The sequence below is a fragment of the Athene noctua genome, chromosome 2, assembly GCF_965140245.1.
Source record: "Athene noctua chromosome 2, bAthNoc1.hap1.1, whole genome shotgun sequence".
Taxonomy (NCBI): domain Eukaryota; kingdom Metazoa; phylum Chordata; class Aves; order Strigiformes; family Strigidae; genus Athene; species Athene noctua.
The window spans coordinates 38969724-38997448 of NC_134038.1; the positions used below are offsets into that span (position 1 = coordinate 38969724).

The window sequence follows — 27725 nt, forward strand, 5'->3', positions numbered from 1 at the left end:
TCCTGCGGCCTCTCCCAACTACAACTCCCGGCATGCAGAGCGGCGCCGCCAGCACCGGGGGCGGGGCATCCGCCGGCAGCCAATCGCGCCTCTCCAGGAACAAAGCGCGCCGCGAGTGGTGGAGGGGTGCTGGCGGGCCCGCGCCAATCGGGTTGTGGGGTGGTGAGAGGTGCTGGGGTCAGAGCGGGCCCGGGCGGGTGGTGCGTGCGCGGTGGGCCCTCCCGCCGCCTCCTCCCGCCGCCTCCTCCCGCCGCCCTACCTAGGCCGTGTCGCCCCCACGGGCGATGGCGGCGCGGGGCTGAGCTGCTCCGCCGGGACGTCTTTTGCGCCGGTACGGGACCTGGGAGGTGAACAGGCCGCGCCCGGGGGCGGGAACGGGGGCTGCTGGGGAAGGGCGGAATAGCCGTGAGATGGGGGCGGTGAGGCCGGCCGAGGTCCCTCCTGCTCTCCCTAACCACGTCCTGGAGCTCACGTCGGCCGGTCGCTGGAGGGTTGTGCCTCCGCCGGCCGAGGGGCTTGGGAGCTGAGCCCCGGGGCCTTGTCGCAGCCGGACTGTCAGCTCCGGCGCTTAAGGGACGCTCAGTGTGACAGCAGAGGTGTGAAGCTCTGGCGGTTCCTCTTTTGGGCCTCCCTGGTGAGGACACAGAACGGAAAGGGAGACCGACAGAGGGATCTGCGGTGCCTTTGTTAAGCGTTGGTCACAAAGCTACAAGAAGGAGAAAAGAGCCAGTACCTGCCTAACTTATCTGCTAGCTCCCAAATTCTCGATAACTTCTTAAAACTTTTAAAGCAGCTTAATTGTTTTTTTTCATTAAAAAAGTGTCACGGGTCCTAGCTTTCATAAAATTGATTGTTGTAGGTGATGGAGAAGGTGAGGACTTGTCTCGTCGGTTGTGGCCGAGGAGAGAGAGAGAGAAGGGTCTGGGGAGGACCTGAGGGTGGCCTAATGGGATAGGATGTGGGCAACATTTGGCTTCATACTTTTTCAGGAGATTAGAAGGAAAAATACAAGGTGATCGCGGTATGGAGAGTTGTAGGAATGATCTGCTGCTTGGGACACAGAAGTGCAAGTTGGAGACTTTGGTTAGCATCAGCTCCACAACTGACTTGATTTTTAAATTTCAAATAAGTTTCTTTGCCAACTATGAAAAGCAATTAATAATACTTAACAGAAATTTTATAATATAGAGTTGTCTGCTTTGAAAATATAAATTATTGTTTATTAATTGACCTGCTGTATCTCCCAGTTGATCTTTGGACTTGTGATAGTCAAGAAAAATAGCCTGGAGAATAATCGTTGGCATGTATTTTTCACATTAGCACTCCTGTTCCTGAAGGAAGCACTGGTGATTTAAGAGATTAACAGCATTATTTCTATGTGAAAGTGTCAGAAAGTCTTATAACCCAAATGCATATTTGTGGTTTGGTGTTTTTTGAGTATGATTAACTTGTGTTGCTGAAAGGCCCACCTTCAGTAAGAAAAAAATGTAATGTTTGTACAATATTGTTTGGCAAATTATGTTAAAAGAGTGTGACCACTTACAAATATAATTCACTTTATGCAAGAGAAAAATGAGAGAACACAAATTAACAATACATATTTACTCCTACTTTTGTGCCTTAAGAAGAGTTACTCACATGTGTTGGTACTGGCAACACCGGGACCACAGTTAGTGTTTAGTAGTTTAGTAGTTTCAGAGGCATGTAATCAGTCTTTTGAAGGAAACTAGTTTTTACACCAAGATGTAGTGTTTTGTCTGAGTAAACTTATGTGCTTGTTGTCTGTTAAGTAGTTATTCCCTGTTAAGCAACTCTGGAATCTGATACTCTCAAGCTAACGCGTGTCTCTTGAAATTGATATGGTAGTTCGGACTTCGGCTGGAGCAAGGTGTGACCTGCTTGCTTTCTTTTTATTGAGAGGATACTAGTGAAAAGAAAAAAAAACCCCAACAAACAGAATTGGCTCTCCAAACCCCTTTGCCTTTTAATGAGTATGGCGTTACACTACTTATTTGATCTATAGATCCAGATTAAAACTCAGCGTTCACTGTTCTTGATGCAGTGTTAATGTTTTGCTGGCTTTTCTGGTTCACTTTTTGATTATTGCTAGAGGTACTCTGAAAATACATTTTTTGATTTTACACGTTTATACAGAAGGATGTTTATAGACTTCTAGGGTGCCTTGTTGTGAGAAAACTATGGATTTCTCAGAATTATTTGTCAGTAGTGTAAAAAGTCCAACACAAACATACTGCTGTAGCGGCTTACTGGTCTGAAATGATATATGGGAAACAAATCATAATATTATTAACCAAACTTACTTGTTTTCTGCATAGGAAGTTTAGATTTCCAGTTTACAAATTTCAAGATCCACATTCCGTGAATTCTAGTCCTTGGGTTTTTTATACCTTCATGCTCATAACAAATCAGTGCCTTTCTGCTTTCATCTTAACTGTGTTTTAATTGATGATAAATGTTTTACTATTAGTAATACAGACTTTTTTTTTTAGCAGGTATTTTGTGTGCATGGTGCAGAAAAAATGAATTCTACTATGAGTGAGGAGCCTGATGCACTATCTGTAGTTAACCAACTCCGAGATCTAGCGGCTGACCCACTGAACAGACGGGCCATTGTTCAGGATCAAGGATGCCTGCCTGGTCTTATTTTGTTTTTGGACCATCCCAACCCTCCAGTTGTTCATTCAGCTTTGCTAGTAAGTGTTCTGGAGATAAATTTGTACGTCAGTAGGATATTTTGTAACTCTGTTGACGTATCTTTAAAAAAGCAAAAATGTAAAAAATCTGGGTTTATATTATGTCGATATTCATTATACATGTTTTTTTAAAAACATATATTTCAAAAATTGTTTAGCAATGACGTGTTATTCCAGGGGAATTTATATTTTTTGAAATAGATAATTTACTTTGCGTTTTTTCCCTAATACAGCTGTTTCACTTTTTGTGTGGAGGGAGGTAAGCACCCTTAAATCTCTTTCTTAAGATGAAGTCATGGAGCTTGGTAAATATACACAGTGATTCAACATTCATCTTGGAGAAAAAAAATTTAAAATTGTAGGATAATTTAGGTTAGAAACGACCTCCAGAGGTGATAAAGTCCAAACCCATGCTCAAATTAAGTGTACTCAGATCTTGGTTCAGGGTTACATCTGCTTGATTCTTGAACACCTTGAAGGATGGTGTTTCCATAACCTCTCTGGCACCCTGTTCCAGCATTTGATACCCTCATGGAATTTAAAACAAACACCACTCCCCACCCCAAACCCCCAAACCCAACCCAAAATCTATTAATATCAAATACAATTTGTTCCAGCTTTTGTCCATTTCTTCTCCTAAATTCTAAATGTTAAAGTCCTGATTCTAAATCCTAAATCTAAATACTAACTTGTATTTCTTGCTTAGAAACAGGATAAACAAAAGTCAAATTTTTTTAAAAAGTCTAATTCAATTCTTCTAATAAGATTTTAAGTTACTAAATTTTATGTGGTGCTCTTTTCCATTTTAATGTCATTATTGAATTCTAAACAATATGAAACTAGGGAGTAAAGAGCTTTGGGTTTTCCACACAGTATACATTATTATTTATACCATTAAGATCTATCTGTACCATAATTCTTTATTTTTCATTTGGTTTACTTTTATAGAGGATAATGGTGGACAACCTGGAATTACTTCAGTGTCTCCAATGCTCTTTTGGATTCAGGGAATGAGGTCCCATAATCCAGGAGACCTGTGTCCCATTACTTGTTTTTTAGGTTAACCTTGCCATAGCATTTGCCAGACTGTAATGTTCTTTACTGGAAGAACTTTTGCGTTGATTTTACAGTTCTTGGGAATACGTTGTAAGGGTTTTCTTTCCAGTGTGGTTTCCTTAGGTTGTGTTCTTAAAAGAGGATCTTGTTCGGATGCCTCCCTCTTTTTCCTGCCTCTTCTGTTCTGGGCTGTGTATTCTCACTGCCTGCACGAGATTCAGTAATCAGTCTGTGATCATGTTGCAGAAATTAACCCTACATAAAAAGGACTGACTGTGGGATTGATGAGGTCTAATCCAGTTTGCAGCATGATTCCATAGCCCCAAATACTACTCAAGTTGTGTTGTACAGACATCTCATTGGGTGGAAGTGGGAGACAGCTGTGTGTTTCCATTTAGTGCTAACCTTCAGTTAGAGTGGATTAAGAATCAGGATTGACAGGAAACCATGCTATATTCCAGGCCCCTGGCTGCAGTCAGAAATGGATTGGTTTACTGTGAAAACATGTTTTTGTCTGCTACTCAAGACACTTTGTGTTCATGAGTTCTTGAACCTCTTAGGTTCTGTAACTTTTAATATCTTTGCTGATAACTTTATAGCCTTCATTTCTGATATTTTTCCATTCTAAAAGGTCGTTTTGATTTGTTTTTCTTTTTCTAACCATCCCTTTGGTCAAAAAGGTGCTTCCATTTGGATGGGAATCATTAAATGTAATGATTTTCCGTTGTTTGTACTTAATAAAAGGTTGTACAACACCGACTTTAAATTTCTTAAGGTATTCTGCAGTTCCCACAGCTGAAATTATAAATAATCTGTATGAATCATAATAGTTCCCTACGTAACTTTTTTGATATGTTGTAGAATCTTTCAGGGAGGGTGTTTTCCTCCCTAAGTGCAGTTTCAGTTGAGTCCTTTCTTCTGTCTGATCAAGAGGTGGTACCTCTTTGTGTCGTTTTCTCTGGTTTTGATTCCAGGAACTCTTTATGATACAATTCAAATGGTGAAAGTTTGAATGTTTTAAATTTAAAAAATCAGAAATAACCCAGGCAGTACTACTTTCTATTCCCCTCTTAAATTTGGACTAAAATGTAAAAAAATAGGACTTGGAAGTTAAGAAACTACATTAACATTTCACTTATGAAACATCGTGTCTTTTGTTATTAAGATTGACAATAGAGTATTTTTAGATTCAAGTATGGAGGTAGTCCTATTGATTATGATGAAATGACTTCTGAGCTTAAAGCTAATGTGGATAAGTGTTTTGCTGAAAAAAGGCTGAGGCAAAGTCCATAACAGTAATCTTTCTTATGCCTTCAGTAGACTGGAGTTTAATAAGCATAAATGATCTCACTTCTTTGAAGGTGCAGACCTTTGCATCTCCCATGGGGGCCAGGGGGAATAGGACCAACTTTCTAGTGTTGAAAAAGTCAGGTCACTTAAGTTGTTCTGATAAATTTGTCTTTGGCCTTATTTTCATGAAAGTTATGTTTGTGTGTAAAGAGTATGTGACAGATGGAAGAGTCTGCCTAGGTTTTGACTCAAATAATTAGCTGTTAAGAGAATGGGTTTTTCTTTGTCCGACAACATTATATCCTTACTAAATGTCTTGAACAGAGACTAATAAAAATAAGAAACTTTTTCCACCAGTAAGGATACATTTCTTAACGTGAGAATTAGTAGTTCAGAGCTGTCACTCAGGTATTTCCCCATAGTTGAAAAGTAAGAAAATAAATGCATATAAAACATGTATAAACTGCAGTTATTGATACTGATCTACATCAGGAAATACTAAGTATCACACTTAAGAGTTTTTATCATGCCAGACAACAGCCAGACTCTCTCAAAAGGCAGTAAAATGGTCTTGAATTTCACCTAATATGTGCTAAAGTTGATTTAGAAAAAACCCCAGATAATTAGTTCTCTGTCTCTGAAGGGATTAAGGAGCATATTATTTTTAAAGCAGCTATTGAGCAGCATAGCTATTATATGACTTTACTTAAAAAACTAGTGCACTTCTAAACCCTGCTATTGCAAACCTCACTTTATAAACCATTGTATCTGTGTGTTGCAGGATTTTGCAAGTGCAGTTCTTCTACCTACATGAATAAAACACTGATTAAAGTACAATGCACAGTACACTTTTGGAGGTTCCTTCTAAGAAAACTTTAGCACTAACAGGAGAGAGATGTCTTATGGAAAGGACTGACATTTTAACTGGAAGAGGTTTATGTTAAGAGGATCATGCAAATATACAGTTGTTGACTGGTGTCAGCAGTGTGAAGTTCTGCAGAGAGTCCACCCTGAAAGTCAAATAAACAAAACCTTGGGCAACAAATAAGTGTACATTCCCACTTTAGGTGACAATAACCTAAGCAGCTTGCTGCTACTTATATTCTTATTCCTGTATGGAATGATGAGTATTGCAATTAGTCTTCAGTTTATAAATGTTATAGACCTCTTTCTGTGGACAGTAGAAACTTGGTGATAGTGAGTTTTCTAGTACTGAGGGAGCCCATAGAATTGTTGGAAATTATACTAGAAGCATAGTGTATAAAAGTTACTTTAGATCTCAGGTCACATAAATATTTGTTGGACATTCACTTCAGCTTCCTGCTTGAATTGGGACAGTCACCAACACTCAATCAGGTCAGTTGTAGCTTTGTCTCATTGATCCTGCAGTCCCACTAGGTCATCTGTTCCAGTGTTGAACTACCTTCATCGTGCAAAACCTTTTTGTAATATTTGATTCGAACTTCCCAAGCTGCAATTTGTGGCTGCACCCCCTTGTTACATTGTCTGCTGCCGTACAGGAAAGTTTGGCTTAATCATCTTTGTAAACGCTTTTTGAGTAGATGTAGACAGATGTTAGATTGTCCCTTAGACTCTCTTAGCCAGTATAAACAAACCCAGTCTCTCAACCTTTTCTCATAGATTAGATCTTCTGTGCTTTCTGTGTATTTTTAAGAATAAAAAGATTTTTTGATGTTCACGGTAGGTGATAATCCTCTTTATCTTCTTGCTAGAACTCACATTATAAGGTTTTGCAGATGTACACTAATAAAAATTAATGATAATATACTACTGGACATATTGCTGATTTGCTGTGGTCCTCTTTCTTTTTAGGCTCTCCGCTATTTGGCAGAGTGCCGTGCCAACAGAGAAAAGATGAAAAGTGAATTGGGTATGATGCTCAGCTTACAGAATGTAATACAAAAGTAAGTTTATGATGGGTTGTTGGATCCAAAGACAGTGTAAACATAAAATTCTGATGCAAAGTAAAACCTTGACTATGAATCTCTATGGTGAATTTTTAATACTGCTTTCTTCCTTGTTGAAGTTTTGTGGCCGCAAATTGTGGCAAGCAATTAATGTTTTTAATTTTACAGTATAGCAAGTGATTAGACCATAGTGTACAAGAAATATTAATTTGGAAGTAATTTTCCAAACAAGAGACTTCTTGCCCTTGTTACAGATAACTCATTTTGTCCCTTCCCTTTAGGTTCTCTTATAATCTTTCCCATCATTGTATAAGGGTGCCTTGTACTAGTGCATTTTATGAAATTGCTTGGAATCTGCCACGTTATTCTTTGAATCTTACTGTTGAAAAGATAAATCGTATATGCAATGTATTTGTTTTGATGTATTTTTGAAGGTATGTATCTGCAGATCTGTGTTGTGGAAATGGCTTGCAGACAGAGTAGAGGTTAGTGAGGTTTGTAGTGGTCTCTAATTTCTTTGTAGAATGTGTCGACTGGGTTATGTCTCTTAACAAAAGCCAGGTCGCACATTTTAAGACTGCTAACTGTTGAGTCTTCAATACTGGAAGATGTGTTGGGTATATGCACACTGGAGAAGATGTGTATGTGCACATCAGTAGAAATTAATAGGATGAACTAAGACAAATCATTATTAGAAAAAAAAGCCCACCCTCCTCCAAAGATTAGTCTGTCATAGCAAAAATTAGTTTGCCATTAAGTTATTAAAAGGTGATTATTTTATACACAGTTTGATAGCACTCTAGTTAACTGGACTTTTCAGATGTGAGGGACTGTTCCACGAGGGAGTAAAGTCATTGCTTCACTGAGATGTGACTCAGATGAATGTTTAAAACAATCACTTAGAGAAGGATGAAACACGAGTAAAATTGTGTGTTACAGATTCAAGTGGAAAGCTTTTGAATCATTAATAAGTCAATTGAATCCCTAATCTATCGCTTGTGGTATAAGTTACAAGTTTCTTTTGGAAAAAACCCAAGGCTAGACTTGTCTAGTTCCTTCATCCCATAGCCCCTCCAGTTTTTCATGGTGTGTACCTTTTGTTGTCTCTCTCTCTGCTGCTGCTTATCTAGAGGTGTGAACCTGTAGAATTGGAGGGGAAATTCCAGTCTGTTCACAAGTCCGATATGATATGTGATCTAAGAAGGATTAAAACTGTTTTCCTTTATGTTCTTCCTAAATTCTGCTGAAACTAACAAGATTATGTATTGGCATGACATTCAGCATTATGCCTAAATACCATCTTGTTACTCAGTTACTCAAAACACAGAGATTTAAAACAAATGTCTTAAACAGGACGATAAACTAAATGACAGGAATTCAGAAGAGAATAGTTCTTAATTTTTTGAATAATGTAATAATTATAACTTTAAAATGATAGCTGGTTTTAGTAGGATGTATGGGGAAAAATTGAATTCTTACAGTATTCTCCTTTTTTAAGGACAAGCGTAATTAAGGTAAAATAGCAAAAAAGTCTTTGCTTCCTATTTTTATAATAACAATAAGAACTGAAATGTTTAGGTAATAAGATTGTATTTCAGAATAACCTACTTCTAGTATATATTACATGTCTATTTAGAGCACAGAGACATCCTTAAGAAGTTCTTGAAAAAGGAATGGTAGTTCATTATCAGTCTCTGCAGCTTATAAATATTACTGAGGAAACAGTCTTTATTAAAACTTTTGTTTAAAGAATTCTATGGAAATATCTTGGACAGCCTTTTTTTCTACATTTCAATTTCAAGGACCGAAAGAGTGTGAAGTTCAGAAACATGCAGAAAAGGAGAGATAAGTCAGTAAAAACTGGAAATCTTGTAGGTGTTCTTTTTTTCTAGAAAGCTCTTTGGCAAGAGTAAGAACATACATTTGATTTGTATGCTTGTAACATTTGGAAAGTGTGATATCATGAAAATTTAAATACATAGCATTTTCAAACACAAGAGTTTGTCATGTGCTTGTCAGGATTTTAGGCTTTAATGTTGACAGGAAATGCTGAAGCTTAGTTTTGCGTTGCCTGCAGAAATATGGAGAAAGATGGTAGAAAAGTGCTGAGAAGATAGATGTAGAATTATTTTTGTCACAAAAACCCAATGGTTTGTGGTTGTGTTGTTTTGTTAGAAAGTCTGTAGGGGAGAAAACAAGGTCTCTCTTCTTTAGATTTGCTTTATAAAATGCAGATTCTAGCTTTTAATGTGATTTCAGTTTACCAGAAGTTGTATTTATATAATACTGTAGTCCTTTGAACTGAAACTAAACATTAATAAATGCAGTACTTAAATGCTTTAGTCTTAATGACTTCATGCAGTGCATTCCAGAGTACTTTCCAGTATCTGTGTATCTACCTTGTTGCTCTAACTAATCTAAAATTTTTACTATTTCCACAATTTTAACTTGGGGTTTAGGTTTTTTTTGGTTTTTTTTTTTTGGTGATGTGCTATAACGCAAACAAATCATACAAAGAGGTATGAACTTCTGTCAGTATTCTGCTTTTCCAGTTATTGCATGATTTTTTCAAGTGAGACAGAACCCAGCATCTTCTGGGCCAGAAGTTGTAGTCTTTTAGTTCTTGGCAGGTTAAGCACATCCTGTGATCTAAATTTTTCCCTTTCATCAAAGATTTTGTAATTCTCACTGTTCGTTTTCATTGACTTCTCACTTAACTAAATAATATTCAGTGGTTTTCCCTGTTTGGTACTGAATTGTGACAAACTACTCTGCCACTGATAAAGCTGTGTCACATCTTTTCAAGCAATGAAATGGAGCTCGTGTGCACAGAGGCAAGTTGCAAACTGAATATTTGTCATGTTTCAGACTTAAGTTGATGTTCAGCAGCTCTGAACTGACACTGTGCTTAGGAAGTCAAGAGTTTGTTTAGAATTCCAGTTTTCTCTTGCTTTCAGTTATGAAAATACTGAAATTTGAGGGTTTTTCTCAACATGTGAGTGTCTTTTTATAAGCTTTGAAGGTCTCTGTATTAGAGACCTCAAGTTCAGGTGTGGAATTTCTTGTCATAACATGCCTACAGCTAACCAGTTGATGCCAGCAGCTGGAAAATAGATGGAGTTGATTTGCTACTTATGATTTCTTAGTACATGGAAGCCTGAGGCACAGGTCAAACCCCTCTTGTTGCAAGTAATACACAACCAGTGGAAGAAGAATACAGCACTTGTATTATTTTCTTCATAAGACTACTGAGGGTGAGAGTTGAAATTGAGTGCTACCTGTTTAATCAGTGATAAGCAGTAAATTATACTCTGTACTGCATCATGTGAAATGGGTAGGAAATATTTGATAGACATCCAAGTTTAACTGTAGTTCTTCTTTGAGGTACCTTCATGTTCCATTTCATGACTCAGTTATGAAATCAGTCCCCTAGGATTATCTGATCAGCTTTTTGGTATTTGCTTATAAGCATTATAGCTCATTTGTGGAAATAATTTTGCTGCTTAAAATGAATGTTTGGCTGACTTCTTAGCTGATACTACATTTCACCTAAAGAACAAAGGGTAGGTTTTAGGTTCATTGGGGACAAAGATTTTCAAGCTGTATGAACGCTAGTTTTTGCTAACAGAAAAATAACAGATTTTTGATATAGTGACTGGGGCTTATAGGCTCTAGAGCAGAAATATGAAATGTCAGCTCTGAAGAGTACAGAATATGAATTTGAAGGCAGTGAGATATTTATATATTTAGGATTTTTTTCAGATTGAACTTGATTTGGAACATGTATGACTTTCTGAAATGCTTCATATGAAAGGCTTTATACACTTTCACATTTTCTAGGACGTATCAGAAGCTGTTCAAGTTTCATGGAATACTTCAAAACATTTTTCAAATATAAAAGTTTCTGTTGTCCTATTCTATACTTACTGTTTTTTCCCTTAGCAGGGGAGATTTCTATTTTGTTCATCCACATTTGCTTATTTTTAAGTGAAGCTTGACACATCTTTCCATGTTATAAGATAGGACTAGTAAATGTGTTGGAGAGAAGTCAGACCATTAAAATTCCTACCTGCACGTTTCCAGACCTTGCTTTTTCTTTTTTTTTTTTTTTTTTATTTTTATTTTTATGGCTGAGACTGCTTTAGTGCTATCACAAAAATGTTTCACTCCCTTGCCAGGTGACTGAGTGCCTGTAAGTGTATATGTAAAAGTGTTTGTGTAACTAGGTAAAAAGGAGAGGATAAATCGAGACTTATTGGAGAATGGCGTTTCATTATATTCCAGCAGTGATCAGCAGTTATTTAGTATTGAAAACTGGTTTAGTTGCTGGCTTTATGAATTGTATGGAGGACTTAATGTGTCCGTATGGACTTTATAAAATGTTATTAGCAGCTTCTAGAATTAAAATTAATTAGGATTTATAGCCTACAAGGAAATATACTAATTTGTGTTCAGAGTGGAAGTGACTTTTGATGGACAGTAAAGGTCAAAGTTCATAATTTTTCATAATCTTTATGAGCAGCATAATGGTACTGTTTAAATATAACTAACATGTATTTAAAAAAAAAAAGCTGGATGAAGAGTCAATATACTAAATAGCTCTTATTATGGAATGGCAAATTACTGAGAGTAAAATTCCAATTACTTAGCTAAAAGAGCTTTTCAAGATAGTCTTCCTTTGCCAGGGTGTCAGATTTAACAAGCTGAACTAAATCCAGTGCATTAATCAGCTCTTCCAATTTATTACTTGCCTAAGAAGATTAGGGCAATTAATATGTGTTTAATTAGAGTCCTTTGCAGATCTGGTAAAATACATGCAGTCTATAATTGCTGACTTCTTACTCAATTTTAATTTTTGGTAGTCTTAATTACCTATACTTTCTGAAATTTTAATTATTCATTGAAACAAGTGGAGTTCAAATTTATGATGTCTGACAAAAAAAACCAGCCAAGTATTTTAGGTAGTATTTGCTGAAATTAAAATCATAGGGATGTAGCATCACAATAGTTTTATCATTTTTGTTGTGTGACATACTTCTTTTTCTTCTTTGTGAGAAAGGAGGAATGATTGGGGAAGAAAGGTCAAAGGCCATGTATTAATTAGCAAGAAAGCAAACTACGTATTTAAAGGGATATCTGATGATGAAGGGGATGTTGCCTTATCATAACAGGCTTCAAGATAATGCTTTGTGAGAAAATAAAGCTAAACAATTCTGTAAACTGCGTTTATACATTTATGCTATGCTGTTGATTGGAGTATTTAAATTCTCATCTACAAAGGAGAAGGAAGTACCTTTTTACAGACTGTAGAGATTTTCTATAACTGAATCAGTTAATAATGTTATTTTTGTAATCCTTGGTATGTGGGGTTTTTTTACGATCAGAATTGAGAAACAGTTGAGATTAGATAATGGGAAGCATGATTCTCTTGCATGATTGTTTTTGGACTCTACCATACGTGATTGTGTACTGAGTAGTTGTGGTTTTGGAGGAAAACATGGTTATCCCATGTCTTCTGAATTCCTGTGAGCAGGAAGTTCCAAACCCTCCGTTTTTTAGAAATTATTTACAAATTGCTGTGTATCACCTGGAACAAGAGTAATACACACATCTGTCTATTCCATGTTCACTTTTCTGGCCTTTCCCTTCCTGTTATTTTCCCAAGCTTCCTTGTTTTCTGTACTTGGTTACATTTTGTCTATTTGAATGTATAAGTGCTTCTACAAAATTACGCTACTGGTTGCTGGTGCATCTCTTTGGGCTGTGGGGCTCCAGTCTATTCAGTGCTATAGCAGTGTGCTTGTTAGTAATAGATGGTCACAGCAGGAAGATGTCTGCAGTCTGGTTTATACAGCATTGTTAAGCAAAGTGGCTTAATATCCCCCTCCTCCACCCCTAGTTTCTTTAAGGAATGTTTTTATTGTATATTTTATTAATCTTACAAGTTTCACAAATACTTTTTTGAAGTTATTTTTGAAAAAGCGTCCTCTGACAAAAAAACCCCCCAAAAATATTAGAAAATGTAGGAAACATTAGTATGTCCTCTTTAAATATACCATGTTGTTTGTCCTAAGTGGATGAAAGCTCCTTTTGTCTGTCAAACAGCTTCCTGGTGTTTGGAGGAGGTTATATATAGGAAAAGAGTGGAGGAGCAGAGGAGAGGGTGAGTTCAGTGCTGTGGGGTACCTATGTTATTAAGGCATGTACTTAGTAAAAGTTTGTGTTATTTTTGCTTGTGGGTCATGACAAACTAACAAAGGGTTCAGACTTTCTCCTAATTCAGAATTTTTTAAAAAAATGTTTAAAAATACCCTTTTTTTGTATTCCTGTACTATATTTAGTGTTATGAAGGATATAGGAAGTCATGATCTCAACACAGAGATGCAGGCACAGGGACAAATGGTAACAATAAATAAAACACAAAAAGCATTAAGTAATGAAATGGTGTAAAATTCTAGTTTTACAGTATTGGTTTTATCCTGGACTTTAGTCATGATGTAATGGGATTTCTGGGAGAATACTGACAGGTTTTGTGAAGTAAATAAATAAGGTTTAACGGTTTGGAAAGATGGATATCTTTTGTAAGAATAGTCCAAGACTTGACTGCCAACAATTCAAATGTAACTAGTAATTTATGTGTTGAGATATTTCTGTGGGTTTATATTTTGCAGGAGTTAATAGAAATTATCAGTCATATAAATAACTGTTCTAAAGTCTTATTATGAGAGGTGCAATTTAGGATAAGCTTACTGGTTTTGTTTGTGTGTGTAGGATTGTTCACTGAGAAAAATATGAAAGTGTGACCAAATAGAAGGGACTGCCCTGTGCCCTACAAGATGTACTTGGTGTTCTCTCAATTTACTTTTGATATTCCATTTTGTCTTTTTTATCTTGGGATCTCTCTGTCAAAGAGGTGTTACAAAGTCATCTTGCACTCAACTTACTTGCTTAGTGAGCTCTATACGATCAGTATTGTTTCTGTACTCAACAGTTTAGGTGGTTGTCAACCTCTAGATTGGGCTTTTGTGTGTTTGTATTCTTCATTCTGTCGTGTGTGTAATTCCTGTTATAATTCCTATTATAATGTTTTTAACTGCAGTCAGGATTACATTTTTGTTTCACTTTTTGCTCTCCAAGCTACTACCTTTACCTTACAACATTCCACATGGTATCTGTCATCTGTATCAGAACTGTTGGTTATGTGGCTTCTCATCATCTGATGTCTGTCTCCATTTAATTCAGGTACTGTACATCCATAGACTTTTTAGTATACCAGTTCAACACAATGCTAGTTCAGTAGACTAGCTTTTACTGTACTAATTCAATACATTTTCACAATCAGTGAATCACAGAATCAACTAGGTTGGAAAGGTCCTTGAAGATCATCCAGTCCAACCATTAACCTCACACTGACAGTTCCCAACTACACCATATCCCTCAGCGCTATGTCAGTTCTACTCTTAAACACCTCCAGGGATGGGGACTCCACCACCTCCCTGGGCAGCCCATTCCAACAACCCCTTCTGTAAAGAAATGCTTCCTGACATCTAGTCTAAACTTTCCCTGGTGCAACTTGAGGCCATTCCCTCTTGTCCTGTCACTTACTACTTGGTTAAAGAGGCTCATCCCAAGCTCTCTGCACCCTCCCTTCCAGTAGCTGTAGAGGGCGATGAGGTCTCCCCTCAGCCTCCTCTTCTCCAGACTAAACACCCCCAGTTCCCTCAGCCGCTCCCCGTACGACCTGTGCTCCAGACCCTGCACCAGCTTCGTTGCCCTTCTCTGGACACGCTCGAGTCATTCAATGTCCTTTGTGTAGTGAGGGGCCCAAAACTGAACACAGGAATCGAGGTGCGGCCTCACCTGTGCCGAGTACAGGGGTCAGATCCCTTCCCTGTCCCTGCTGGCCACGCTATTGCTGACACAAGCCAGGATGCCATTGGCCTTCTTGACCACCTGGGCACACTGCTGGCACCTGTTCAGCCAGCTGTCGGTCAACACCCCCAGGTCCCTCTCTGACTGGCAGCTCTCCAGCCACTCCTCCCCAAGCCTGTAGCGCTGCTGGGGGTTGTTGTGGCCCAAGGGCAGCCCCCGGCATTTGCCCTTAGTGAAACTCCTCCAGTTGGCCTCAGCCCATGGCTCCAGCCTGTCCAGGTCTCTCTGCAGAGCCTCCCTACCCTCGAGCAGATCAACACTCCCACCCAACTGGGTGTCATCTGCAAACTGACTGAGGGTGCACTCGATCCCTTCATCTAGGTCACCAATAAAGATGTTAAACAGGAGTGGCCCCAAAACTGAGCCCTTGAGACTCCACTCGTGACCATCCGCCAACTGGATTTAACTCCATTCACCACAACTCTCTGGGCCCAGCATCCAGCCAGTTTTTTAACCAGCAAATCGTGTGATCATGAAACAGCATATGAGCTCCTTTTGTTACTGGTTTCTGTGCAGCACTTGCAGTTAATGCACAGCTTTCTTGGTATGTCTCTGACACTCAAGAATGTTGAAATGCATTTCAACAGTTTTTCTTACCCCTTTTCTTTGATATAAATATTTTATTTTCTTGGTATTTAATGAATGCTAATTGATGAATAGTGAGGTAACTGAGTAATCATTAATGTGGTGTTTTTAATTGGTTATTTAAGTAACATAAGATTTAGTTACTACCTGTAAGTTCTTAAAAATCATGGCCTTAGGCTGGTTTACAATGACTGGCTTAAGAACATGATAACAAGCAGTGCAAGTTTCATGCCTTGTTACCTAACCATTGAAGTTCTACAGTGATGATTTACGTACAGTATCTGAAAAGCCACATCACCAAATTGTGGGTTCCTAAACCTAGAATTTTCAGTATCTCTTACTGAGTGAATAGGCATTATTCTGTTGTCGCTTTTTTGGCAGAAAGAGGGTCACAATCATAATTGCTTTGAGTGCTTTGTATTTACATGTGAAAAAATCAGTTGGGAAGTTAGAAAAATTAACTAGTAGCTTTTCATTATAGGCAAGAAATGTTATGATGGGTATTGCAGAATAAAAAAAGAACACCGAAACTGAAAAAAAGGGTGTGAAGTATAAAATGATACATATATTTGAAAGGCTTTTGTGCTCAATATCTTAGTTTATTTAGAAACTGGTTGGAGCAGGGAGTTAAATATTTTAGGAACGAGTATAAGCTCAAGGTGTTTTTACCTCCTATTTTTTCCTGCAGACTTTATATTAAAACAAATATGGAACTCATGAGAAACATTGATTATAACAAATGAAATGGTTTACAGGTAGTAGCACAATGTTCTGATATGTTAAAAAGAATAGAATATGAATTTGCATTTAACTAAATGCTGGCTCTATGTTAGGAAAAAAAATACTATCATGCTGAACTCAGTACCTCAAGACCCGCCTGACATGGCTATGCGAAAGGGCAACTGTCTTATCTTTTTGTGATGGGGTTCAGTACTGAGGTGGGAGGGAAGAGTTTTAAGTGGATTGGCAGAAGAGTCAGGAATAGCAATGGCAACACAGGGTGCCTTTATCACTCACTAAACCTTGTCAGCTGGTGTCGAAAGCATTTTAGGAATACAGTGACCTTCACTGGTTACTATTGAGTTTACAAGAAAAAATGCTGAGGTAGGTTCTTTGATATGCTGACTTTTTCTGACAGTTTACTAAAATAAAGAGCAAAGAAGGCTTAAGATGCTTTGAAATAAAAGTAGCAAGTTGTGTTGTGAAGTATTTAATACTTACAGCAGGTGCAGATTGACAGTATTGTAGGCTGGAGCCATTTATCTATGAAAAGGAAGTTGATAGTTACTTAACCCTGTGAGGTTTCTCATCTTTCCTTGCCAATATCATATGTCTGCTTTTGGGTTACAGTAAATTTGTGCACAGGTGATGCTTGTCCCTGGATTTTGTTTTGACCTTCATGCTGGGGTCCCAAAAAAAATGGTAGATTTTTTTTTATTAAACCATAAGTGTCTGGATTACCTTTTTTTTTTATTTTTTTTTCCCCTGAATGCTGCTCAAGCAAGAAACATATAGTAAGGTACTGGTGGGTGATCAGAACTTATCTAGTTTCACAAGAGTATTACAGGCAATAAATGCCACAAAGGAAAATGCCTCAAAACATATTAATGATGAAACAGTCTTCATTAGCAGTTTCTGAATGGAGAAAATAATATTACTCTGAGAGAAATTAATATTACTCTGGAACAACTAATGGAAGGTATGTTATAGATGTATTTCTGTTCAGGAATGTGTTTTTTATATTTTGTCATTTTCCAGTACATGCTACAATATCTTTTTCTGCAAGATTTCCATTGAATTTTGCAGGTAGGAAGTCCTATGTAGTAACTTGGAACAAATTAAAATGGTTAGTGCATTCACTGATTATACAGTACATCATCAAGTTCACACAAAATTCTTTTTTAAACCTTGGTGCATGCTTAAATCTATCCTGCATGACTGCTGTCCCTTTGGCTACCCGTGAAGCTGCTAATTCTGGCTTGCTTGAAAAAAAAAAAATCCATTGCCAACAAATAAGTAGTTCATGAGTATGAAAACAAGATGTTTAAATTGTCGCTTTCAAAATTACCTACTTCAAGTCTCAGCTGAATAGATTAATATTAACTATTTAGCAAATGAGTTAAATACAAAGCTTATACATACATATGCCTACATAGCCTAAACCTGCAGGTTTTTTTCTCTGGTACAGGTTGTTGCTGTAGTTTAATTCTTATCATTCACACATGTTTTGTTTAAGGAAGCCTTTCTTTGTAAGTTTACAAACTTTTTTTTTTTTTTACTTTCTCCAGTAGATTTCAGGGATATAATCAGATGAAGCTTACTTCTCAAAATGAAAATAAGACTATGGGGCTTTTCTCAAGAAATACAAGGATTTTCCAGATAATTATATACTTTCATCGTATATTGTTATATGATATACTTCATGTTGTTCACATGCTGATAATACAGTAACTGATATTTGTCTTCCTTCAAGATGTTCCTAAAATGCTTCAGTACAGAGTCTAGTTCCAACACTACCAATTCTTCCTGGTCGCTACAGCATTATTACCCGGAAGGGTTGGCTTTTTAATGCCATTATTTGGTATCTTCCACCACAAAGGACTAGTGAGAGTTGTTACCCTTTTTTTAACCCTAATGTAATTTGTTGAAGCCATATAATGAAAATTATTTTTTCAATATAGATCCATTAAATGATTACTGTTCATTAGCAGGCAAGATGTTGGAACTAGCTCCTGTGAAATTCAACATGGAGTTTGTGTCTGTTATGCAGACTCTTGTCTAGCAAATGCTACTCTGAAGCCTTTTGAGTTTAGTTGAGTAACAGGCCTTGATTTTTTTTTTTTTTTTTTTGAGATGGAGAATATGTCCATATGGTAGATACCAAGCTGTGGAAGATCAAAAGTTGATCTTCCATTTAGCATATAAATAGCAAGAGTTAAACAAAATTAGATGAATAGCTGGGTTAAACATATGGCATATGTTCAAATCTGTTATCCCATTCTTGAAAGTTTGTTCTCTTCTTGTGATCAGAGGACAATAGAATGAATCAGGGAAATGTTCTAAGCATGAGTAATTACTCAGTTTGCTAAATGTTTAAGATTCTATCATATAAATTATTTTACAGCAGTTAATTAGATTGTACAGTGATTTTAGATTTATGACATATTTAATATTTAAGCTTTTTTTGTTGTTGTTTTTCATCGGTCTTTAGAACATCCCAGCATTTCCATGGGATTGCTCTACATTTCCAGGGTCAATAGGTATATGACTTAAATTGAGCTGTTAGTGGCACTGGGAAATCCAGTCCTCACTCCTAATTTCAGTGAGGTATCTTGTTTAGTACAGAATCAACTTCAAGGCATCAAGTTTCCTCGTTCTGTTCCAAAATTTTCTTAGGTTAGTTTCTCCTGGTCAGATTGTCACATCTAGTAGTGTGAGTAGGATCTGGAAGACTTTCCAAGTGACAGGCATCTTGCAGGTCTAGAGAGCATTCTAGGAAACTCTGACTGACCTTGCCTTGTTTCCATGGTGCAACAGCCTTGGAGTAAATAAAGGTGACACGTAGCTAGCACATGGTTGATACCATTAGAGTGCAATCATGTAATACAACTGCTCTCAGGGTGTACGTAGGTTCATAGAGCAATCCAACTGCTGAGTTTTGAATCTGGAGATTCATAGTGCTGCAGCTTATTGTGTAGCTTCAGACTTACACAGTCTGACAGGTTCTATTGTATTTCCTGTTCTACATCTATGAATTATTTTTCCTATTGTTAACCCACTGCTATGCTTGATACTTTGTTGTTGGCCAATATAAGGATCCTGCTGTCTATATTTTTGAGGATTTTGACTTATTTCTTTTAAGAAAGCAGGTGGTAATCTTTGTTAGCTGCTGTATAATGTTATCTGGTCTTTACTGGGTGTTTTGTGGCTAGAGGGAACTGAGGTGTACTGCAATGGGTAGCATGGTAATAGTACTGTACTGGGACTGTGAAAAAGTGTGCACTGAAGTAATGCTTTTTAAGGTTGTTTTCAAGTGACTTGCCCGTTGCCTGGAATGAGTCAGGAGAGCAGCCATATGCTTGTGAGCCCACAGTATCATGGGATGCACTAAAAGCTCACAAGAAAGAGCAGCATTCTTGGAGATAAGAAAGAATCTTGCCCTGGCACTGGAGCAGAACAGCCAGAAAAACAGCCAGATCAGATAACTGTCTTGAAACAGATTGCTTTTTCTCTAATACCATGCTCTTTCTTTAGGCTTGTCATTCATGCTCAAAGTTTTCATCAAAACCATGTCAATCACTGTGTCTCACTTCTAGAATCAAGGATTAGTGATTTCCCACTCTCCCCCCTTACAGAATGTAGCAATTCTTTGCAGTTTACTGCTCCCTTCAGATAGTGCTAGAGACAATTTCTGTCTTTAAATATAGGGAGAATGGGCTCTGAAAGAAATTGATCACCTGGAAACAAATACATCAGTGATCTTAAGGCACAGTTGATGTGAATATCAATTTGATAGCCATTTTTAACCATAATTAATCAAATTATAAATCTCTACCAAGTATATGCTTTAAGTTTCTAATAAGCTGCACTTAACCAACAATATATTTAGATAGAATTCATACCAATCCATTAAGTTCTTACTTGTGCTTTTTGTGTCATACAGGATACTATGTTTATTGCAGTGAATGAGGTTCATTACTGAAATAAAACAATGGCTGAAAATATCACTATGTAGGATCCCAGGGAAAAATATTATTTCTGCCTTATAGGGGCAGTACTTACATGTATGAAAAGGATTGGGATCAAGTGAAAATATCTACTTCTATATGACTGTAAATTTTCTCAAAAATTTTGGAAGGGTCCATTGGGGTCATTCTAGAAATTGAGTCTCTCATGAAGAAAAAATGATTCATTCAGTCCTTTGCTACATTCACTGACTTGCTTAGGGTGTTTTTGTGATAAGACTGTAAGTTAAATCTGAGAGTTGCTTTTAATTTATGAGTAGGTTATTTAGTATGGGATTCAGCTGAGGTCTTGCCTCATATCTGAGCCTTAACTTAAATAATGAAGACATTTTTATTCTTCAAACTCTTCATATTTCTTGGACTTGAATTGTATGGTAGATTTTTAAAATTATTTTGTTTAAAAGATTTGTCTTTTATCTTGAAAGATACTCTTTTTCTGTTATGTAAACTCCTTGAGATGTCAATACAGGAAATTTTGAACTGATTTTAAAAGGTTGACATCTGTTTCCTTAGTTTTGTGATTTGGGTTAATCTTAATCACCACTGCTAGCTGCCTTTGCTTTTACAGAGCTGCTCTTAATAGTAATTTTTCAGTGTGTTGGTTTCCCAAGTACTCGTGAGCAACAGCACAGTGATGAGCCATACAGTTCATGTCCACCTTTTCTGATTGGCTGTAACACAGCCTTTCTCTGTGAGTTGTAAGGCTGTATGCCATGCCCCCTCCTTATGGGGCCATGCATACTGAAAATATATGTAGGACAGACACTTGGCCTCGGAAAGTGTCTATTACGTGCATACAGGTGGTGTACTGCAAATGTACTGTCCTTGTATATCGTTTTCCTTGGCTTGGATCTTAACAGGGTTTTGGGGAGTGGGTTGTTCTATGATAGAATGAGTCTACCTGTAGTTGCCCTCTTCTCACAGAGGTTTCTCAGCCTTGTGCAAAGAATGAGCTGTGGCTCCTCTTCATGTATCCTGAGGTATAAGTGATGCCTCCTTCTAAAGCTAGAAGTTGAGAATGGTCTGTCTTTGGATCTCTTATTCCTGAGTAAACCTGAGGAAAAAGGTCCATTGTAGAAGGCTGAAGCAGGTCCCTAGATTACAAATCAACTACTCTCAAACTACATCAGATTTTGTTAAGAGAGAGAATAAAAATGTAAGCTCCTGAGTGAGCTTATATACATTGACATTCTTGATCTATGTTGTGAAATTACTTGAGATTAAAATATTTCTTTAGTATGCCTATGTGATCTCATTTTTTGGCTCTATACTAAATTAACTGAATACAATTATTGTGCTATGTAAAATTATGAAAAAGTGTTATAGATTGAGGGAGAAAACTTTGAGCAGTGTTTTCCTAAAGTCAGTGTCATGTTTGAACCAGTAGAATATTGGATTTTAAAGTTTTGTATTAAAGTTTCTAAACTGTTGTTTAAGATGTAATTAACTGTTAAGATGTAATAAGCTCAGTAATTTTGCTGACTGTGGCTAGTAAGATCATGCTAGAAGCTAAGGTGAAAACATTTCAAATGCCAATTGGCAAATTGTTTAATGGCTTTGAGAACAAAACCTTCGTTTTTCCATCTCACCTTGCCTTTAGTTCATGATGCCTTAAGATAAAACAGTTTAGGACTGAGCAGTGAACCGTAAGTCTAAATATGGGAGTGAGAAATTTCTGAAATCAAAGTAAAATTACACAGCTACTTATATTTCAGTCATTCTAATTATCAGGTGCATTAGAGTTATATAAGCTGTCATTGGCAGGAAAATGAAATACATTTTTGCTTTACTTACATAAAAGCCTAACTTCTAAAATACTCTTAACCTGAGAAAATAGATATCCGCAAGTGGATAAAAATGGATACGCTCCATGTAAATTCAAACAACAATGTACTAAATGACTTCTTAATTTCTAATATGTTTTCACAGATTTACAGAATGGTTGAGGTTGGAAAGGACCTCTGGAGGTCATCTGATCAAACTTCTCTACTCAGGAAGGGTCATGTAAACCACATTGTCTAGGACAGTGGTTTTTGAATATCTCCAAGGATGGAGACTCCACAACCTCCCTCGGCAACCTGTGCCAGTGCTCGATCATGCTCACAGTGAAAAAGTGTTTCCTGATGTTCAGAGGGAACCTCCTGTGTTTCAGTGTGTGCCCACTGCCTCTGGTCCTGGCACTGGGCACTACTAGAAAAAACCTGGTTCTGTCCCCTTTGCACCCTCCCTTCAGGTATTTATATACGTCGAAGAGATCCCCCTGAGCCTTCTCATCTCCAGACTTAACAGTCCCAGTTCTCTCAGCCTTTCCTCATCAGCCCCTTAATCATCTTCCTGACCCTTTGTTGGACTCTTCAGCATGTTCATACCTCTTGTGTACTGGGGAGCTGAGACCTGTACACAGCACTCAAGGTGTTGCCTCAGTAGTGCTCAGTAGAGGGGTAGGATCACCTCCCTCGACCTGCTGGCAATTCCTCTCCTAATGCAGCCCAGGATACCAATAGCCGCCTTTGTTGCAAGGGCACGTGTGTGGCTCATGTTCAGCCTGGTGTCCACCAGGACCCTCAGGTCTTTCTCTACTAAGCTGCTTTCCAGCAGCCCCCAGCCTGTGCTGGTGCCTGGGGGTGTTCCTCTCCAGGGGTAGGACTTTGCACTTCCTCTTGTTGAATTTCATGAGGTTCCTGTCAGCCCATTTCTCCAGCCTGTCAAGGTCCCTCTGGATGGCAGCATGACCCTCTGGCATATCAGCCACTCCTTCCTGTTTTGTGTCATCTGCAGACTTGCACGATCCAGATTTTTACTGAAGATGTTGAACAGGATTGAGCCCTGCAGTACACTGCTGGATACAGGCTTCCAGCTAGATTTCATGGCCCTGATCACCATCTTGTGGGCCTGGCCATCCAGGCAGTTTTTAGTCTACCTTGCTATCTTCTCACCCAGTCCTACTTTCATCAGCTTCTCTATGAGGATTATATAGAAGACAATGTCAAAAGACAGTATCTACTGCTCTCCCCTCATCTATGAAGCCAGTCATTTCATTGTAGAAGGCTATTAGGGTGGTCAGGCGTGACTTCCTCTTTGTGAATCCATGCTCGCTCTTCCTGGTCACCTTCTTGTCCTTCATGTGCCTGGAGGAAATGGTTTCCAGATTTGTTCCATCACATTCCCAGGGGTTGGGGTGATCATTCAAAGCTTATCAAGAGCCTTGAAATTTCATGAATGGGTAATTAACTTTGTTGTCTTATTGTGGGGTAGTGAGCAAACAGAGCAAGTGTAACCAAAAGCAGCATCACTGTAGAAGTGAGACTTTTGGAATTAAATGACACAAATCTCCTTTTGATAGAATCTGGGCTGTAATTGAATCTCTGGCAAAGAAAGATACCCTCTTTAATTTGAAAACCTCCTGTCTCTAGGTTATAAACTCAGTAGAAACACTAATGAAATGCTGTTATATATAGTATGTTTGTTATCTGTTTGACTAATGTGTCTTCAGAGCACAATGTATGCCACTAAGGAAATGCATGTAATAGTTCCTGTGTTTGTGCCCAGGGTCTGCTGTGAGGGTTGAGCAGGGTTATGGTTGCATCTGCTTCCTCTGATATAGGAGTGTGTATGTAATGTACACATATGTGTATGTACATACATGTTTATTTTAAAATATAATCATAAAATAGCTTAAAAAAATGATAAGATGGTCTTTTACACATGCACATTATATATATGGGGAGCATTATATATATTATTTATGAACATATTTATATCTTGTTTTTCTCCAAAAGGGGAAAATCCACTATATTAGTCTTTCTCAGCTTTTGTGTTTTTTCTCAAGGAAGAAACATAACTTTCTGTGTTACCTTTACATCAGATGCAGCTATGCTAGGAAGATTTTTGGGGCCCTTCTATTACTATTTATGATGCTGTGTGTATACTTAAGTTATATGCTGGTTGTACAACCATAATGCTATATGCTGCTTATACATTCTTTCCAAGCATGTGTACTCAACCCACATCACATACACCTTTGGAGTTATAGCAAGCAATTTTTGTGTCCTTTAAGAAGTGTCTCATTATGCTAATAAAACCTCTGCAGCACTTGGACCATATTTATAAAGTTATTTTTAATAGTGAAGAAAATGAGAACTATTTCTTGTATCCTCATCTGTCAGATACAGCACATGTCACTTGGATTCTGTATTACTTATACAGCCAGCCTTGGGTGAACATAATGGAAGGACAGGCAGCAATCTAGGATGACAGGAATTCAAGACAACAGTGAAAATTAAAGGTTTGGGTTTCTGACAGGCATCTTCTGAATCTTACTGAAGTAATGTAAGATGTTACCGTCTCCGAAAGAGATGGTAACCAAATCTTACCAACTGTTACTCCACTCTAACTAGAGACTACTATTTTCCTAGCAGGGTAGCAAAACACTAGTTGTAGAATCATAGAACAGCCCAGGTTGTAAAGGACCTTGAAAGGTCATCTGGTCCAACCTTTCCTGGGAAAGGGAATCTAGGTGAGACTATCTGGCGCCTTGTCCAATTGTGTCTTGAAAACTTTCAGTGATGGGGTCTCTTGCCATGTCCCTAGGGAAGTTGTACCAGGGATTGCTTGTTCTCAAACAAACAAATCTCGCTGCATAGTGACTTTACAGTATGTACCTGCACCTTCACTAGTGATTGAAGTGCTATACTAGAGTGTCAGTGGGGGTGATGGAAAGATGAGCAAACGTTAGTTCCCTTCTGCTCTGTGATGGTGGCAGGAGGCTGGGTTGGATGGCTGTGAGCAGTAGCATCTGAAATGGCTAACGTGGAGGTGCTTCAAAGGCCTGTGTCAGTGCCCTCAGAACCCTCTTAAGCTGGCAGTTTTTTTCTCATTTCATGCAACAAAACCACAGCCCATGTGTTATCCTTATTTAAAAAAAAAACCCACTATTCTACTGTGTTTTAATTTTATATGTAGTTTTGTTGTATTTATCTTTTTGTTACCAATATAGTGTACAAAGAAACAGAGTCGGTGTTGAACATCACCTTGGTTTTACAATAGAGAGTGTTTATTATATTTACTTCCAGATACTTTTTTTTTCTTTAAAGATCATAGAGTCATGGAATAGTTTGGGTTGAAAGGGGCCTTTAAAGGTCATCTAGTCTGACCCTCCTGCAATAAGCAGGGACATCCTCAGCTAGATGAGGTTGCTCAAAGCCCCATCCAGCCTGACCTTGAATGTTTCCAGGGATGAGGCATCTGCCACCTCTCTGGGCAACCTGTTTCAGTGTTTCACCACCTTCATTGTAAAAAATTTCTTCCTTACGTCTAGTCTGATATTAAGGTTTCTGTTCTTTTTATAGCTGTTGTATAAATTACTTTAATAAAAGAATAACTAATTGATGCAAAACTTTTATTCACTCATTTTACAGTATGCTAAAAATTGTAGAAGGCTTTGTGTGGAATTTTGTACATCTTTGTTTTAACTGAGTTGCTGAAAGTGTAGTATTGGATTTCTGCAGAATAAAACTGGTTTATACCTTCATTAGGGACTGTTTTGCAGTCTGATATGTGACATCTGTTGTTCTTGCCCTTGTAGTGTAGTGTCCGAGTTTCATGTTGCTTCTTACTACACAGTTAGTTGCTTATTTTGAAACAGATTCCCTTTATGTAAGATTAAAATCTTGTGTTTGGGATTGTTTGATTTATTTTTATTTTTTTTTTTAAATAGGTGTAACTAGAGTTACCATCTGTAACTTAGTGGTAGGTAGTAGTAATCCTCTATCTGGAAAACTACAGGAAATTACCTGAGTAGCTTGTTTAAGTTTGTGTGTGTGTGAATAGGGATAACATTTACCTGTATAGACTTGTTTTGGAATACTTGAATAACAGCAGATTTAAATTTGTGTTTTCAAATCGACAGGTTGTTTCAGTTGTGCAGTTACTCTTAGGTTATTGGTTTTCCAAGAGCTATGCCAACTATAATGCTCGGAGCACAAAACATATATGAAAACCACTGCTGATTTTTTACTGTAAGGCACATGCATATTTTATATTTGCTGACTTCTGGTAACTTTATCTTTCTTTCATATGTGTATATATATGCATATATATATTATAGCTAATACTAAGTATATTTTCTTTCTCATTGATCTTTCTGACTTTTTTTTTTTTAAGCTCTGGTATGGAGTAGGGCAATTGTATTCAAGCAAAAACTCTTACCAACAGCATAGTGGGCAATGTAGGTGGGATAGGGACATTTTCAGTAGTGTGCTTAGTTAACTGTATTTAAACTTGCTCCCACAAATAGTCCTCTATTGTAAATCATTTAATATGGACAGGACTGTTGTTGAAAGAATTTGCCAAAATTAACGAATGAGTAAATTTCTTCATATCTTGATGTCACTTTTGCACAAGCTAATTTTTTACTACCTCAAGACACATCAGTTTACATGGCTTTATCATCTAATCTATTACTTTATCTAATAAATTATGGAAGGTTGAAGTTGAAATCTTTGTAAGGTTCCAGTACTTGTTTCTGTGAATTAACAGAAGAGTTTTTTTCACTGTAGGAAAGCAGAACATAAGCATGTATTTAAAATTGAACAAATGCTGAAATGCTTTTCTATTGTAGGTCTTGTTTGCTTGTTACCCCCCCCCCCCCTTTTTTTTTTTTTCCTTTGAATGCTATCAGTGGACTGAATGATCAAAAGAACTCCAATTTTCCTCTCCTAATGGATGCTGTTCAAAGTAAGGTGCAGAGAAGGGAAAAGGAAAAAAAAAGGCTAGCTGGAACCCCCAGAAGTTGAGAACTCCCAAGTTGCTTGCTTCAGTGTTCTTTCTTGTCCATATGGTAGTACGGAAAACGAGTTTAATGTATGGTAATTAAGGAAGTCAGATGGAAAAAAAAATAAATCTAAAGGTACTTGTTACTTACTTAGTGTTTGCTAAACAAAGCAGCAAAGCTGTCATTCATAATTTTAAGATTAATTGCAAGTTGATGCGGTAATAATTTTGTTTCTGCACATAGCTTTAAATCACTGGCATAATTAAAATAGGGCTGAATTTGGACAACAGATTTATATTAGTACCTTATTAAAATTAGTTTTAATTAATCATAAGAAATTAATATGCATTTGGTCTATTATCTGTATATTTTTCTATCTAAAAAAAATGCTATCATAGAGTTTATACCATAAATTTTAGTCTAATCAGAAGTAACCTTTGGATTCTTCAAGGAAGTCTGAGGTTCTGCTTTGCTGATGATGCTCAGTAACTTTGGAGAAGAAAACATTCGGAAAGATTAGAGTTCTACAGAGAAATTGTTTTTCTTATGTAATAACGAAAGTGGGAAAAGTATCAGAAGGCAGTAGAACGTCTTTTGTTTAAAAAATAAAAGCTCGATGCAAAGCAACAGCAGTGTACTGAGCATCTACTGTGTTTTGTTTGTAGTTGTCAAACTGATGTAAACTGTATTCATGTTTGAGAAC

General features: G+C 37.5%; 1 protein-coding gene across 1 annotated transcript in view; it reads left to right on the top strand.

The window, feature by feature from the left end:
* The first annotated feature begins 197 nt into the window (after positions 1-197).
* The window catches only part of ARMC1 (armadillo repeat containing 1), a 33926-nt gene continuing 6398 nt past the window's right edge, over positions 198-27725 (top strand). Inside the window, exons 1-3 of the mRNA XM_074898896.1 lie at positions 198-331; positions 2511-2714; positions 6894-6985. Of these exons, the coding sequence (XP_074754997.1) occupies positions 2541-2714; positions 6894-6985 (266 nt within the window). The 5' untranslated portion in view covers positions 198-331; positions 2511-2540. The remainder of the gene's footprint in view (positions 332-2510; positions 2715-6893; positions 6986-27725) is intronic.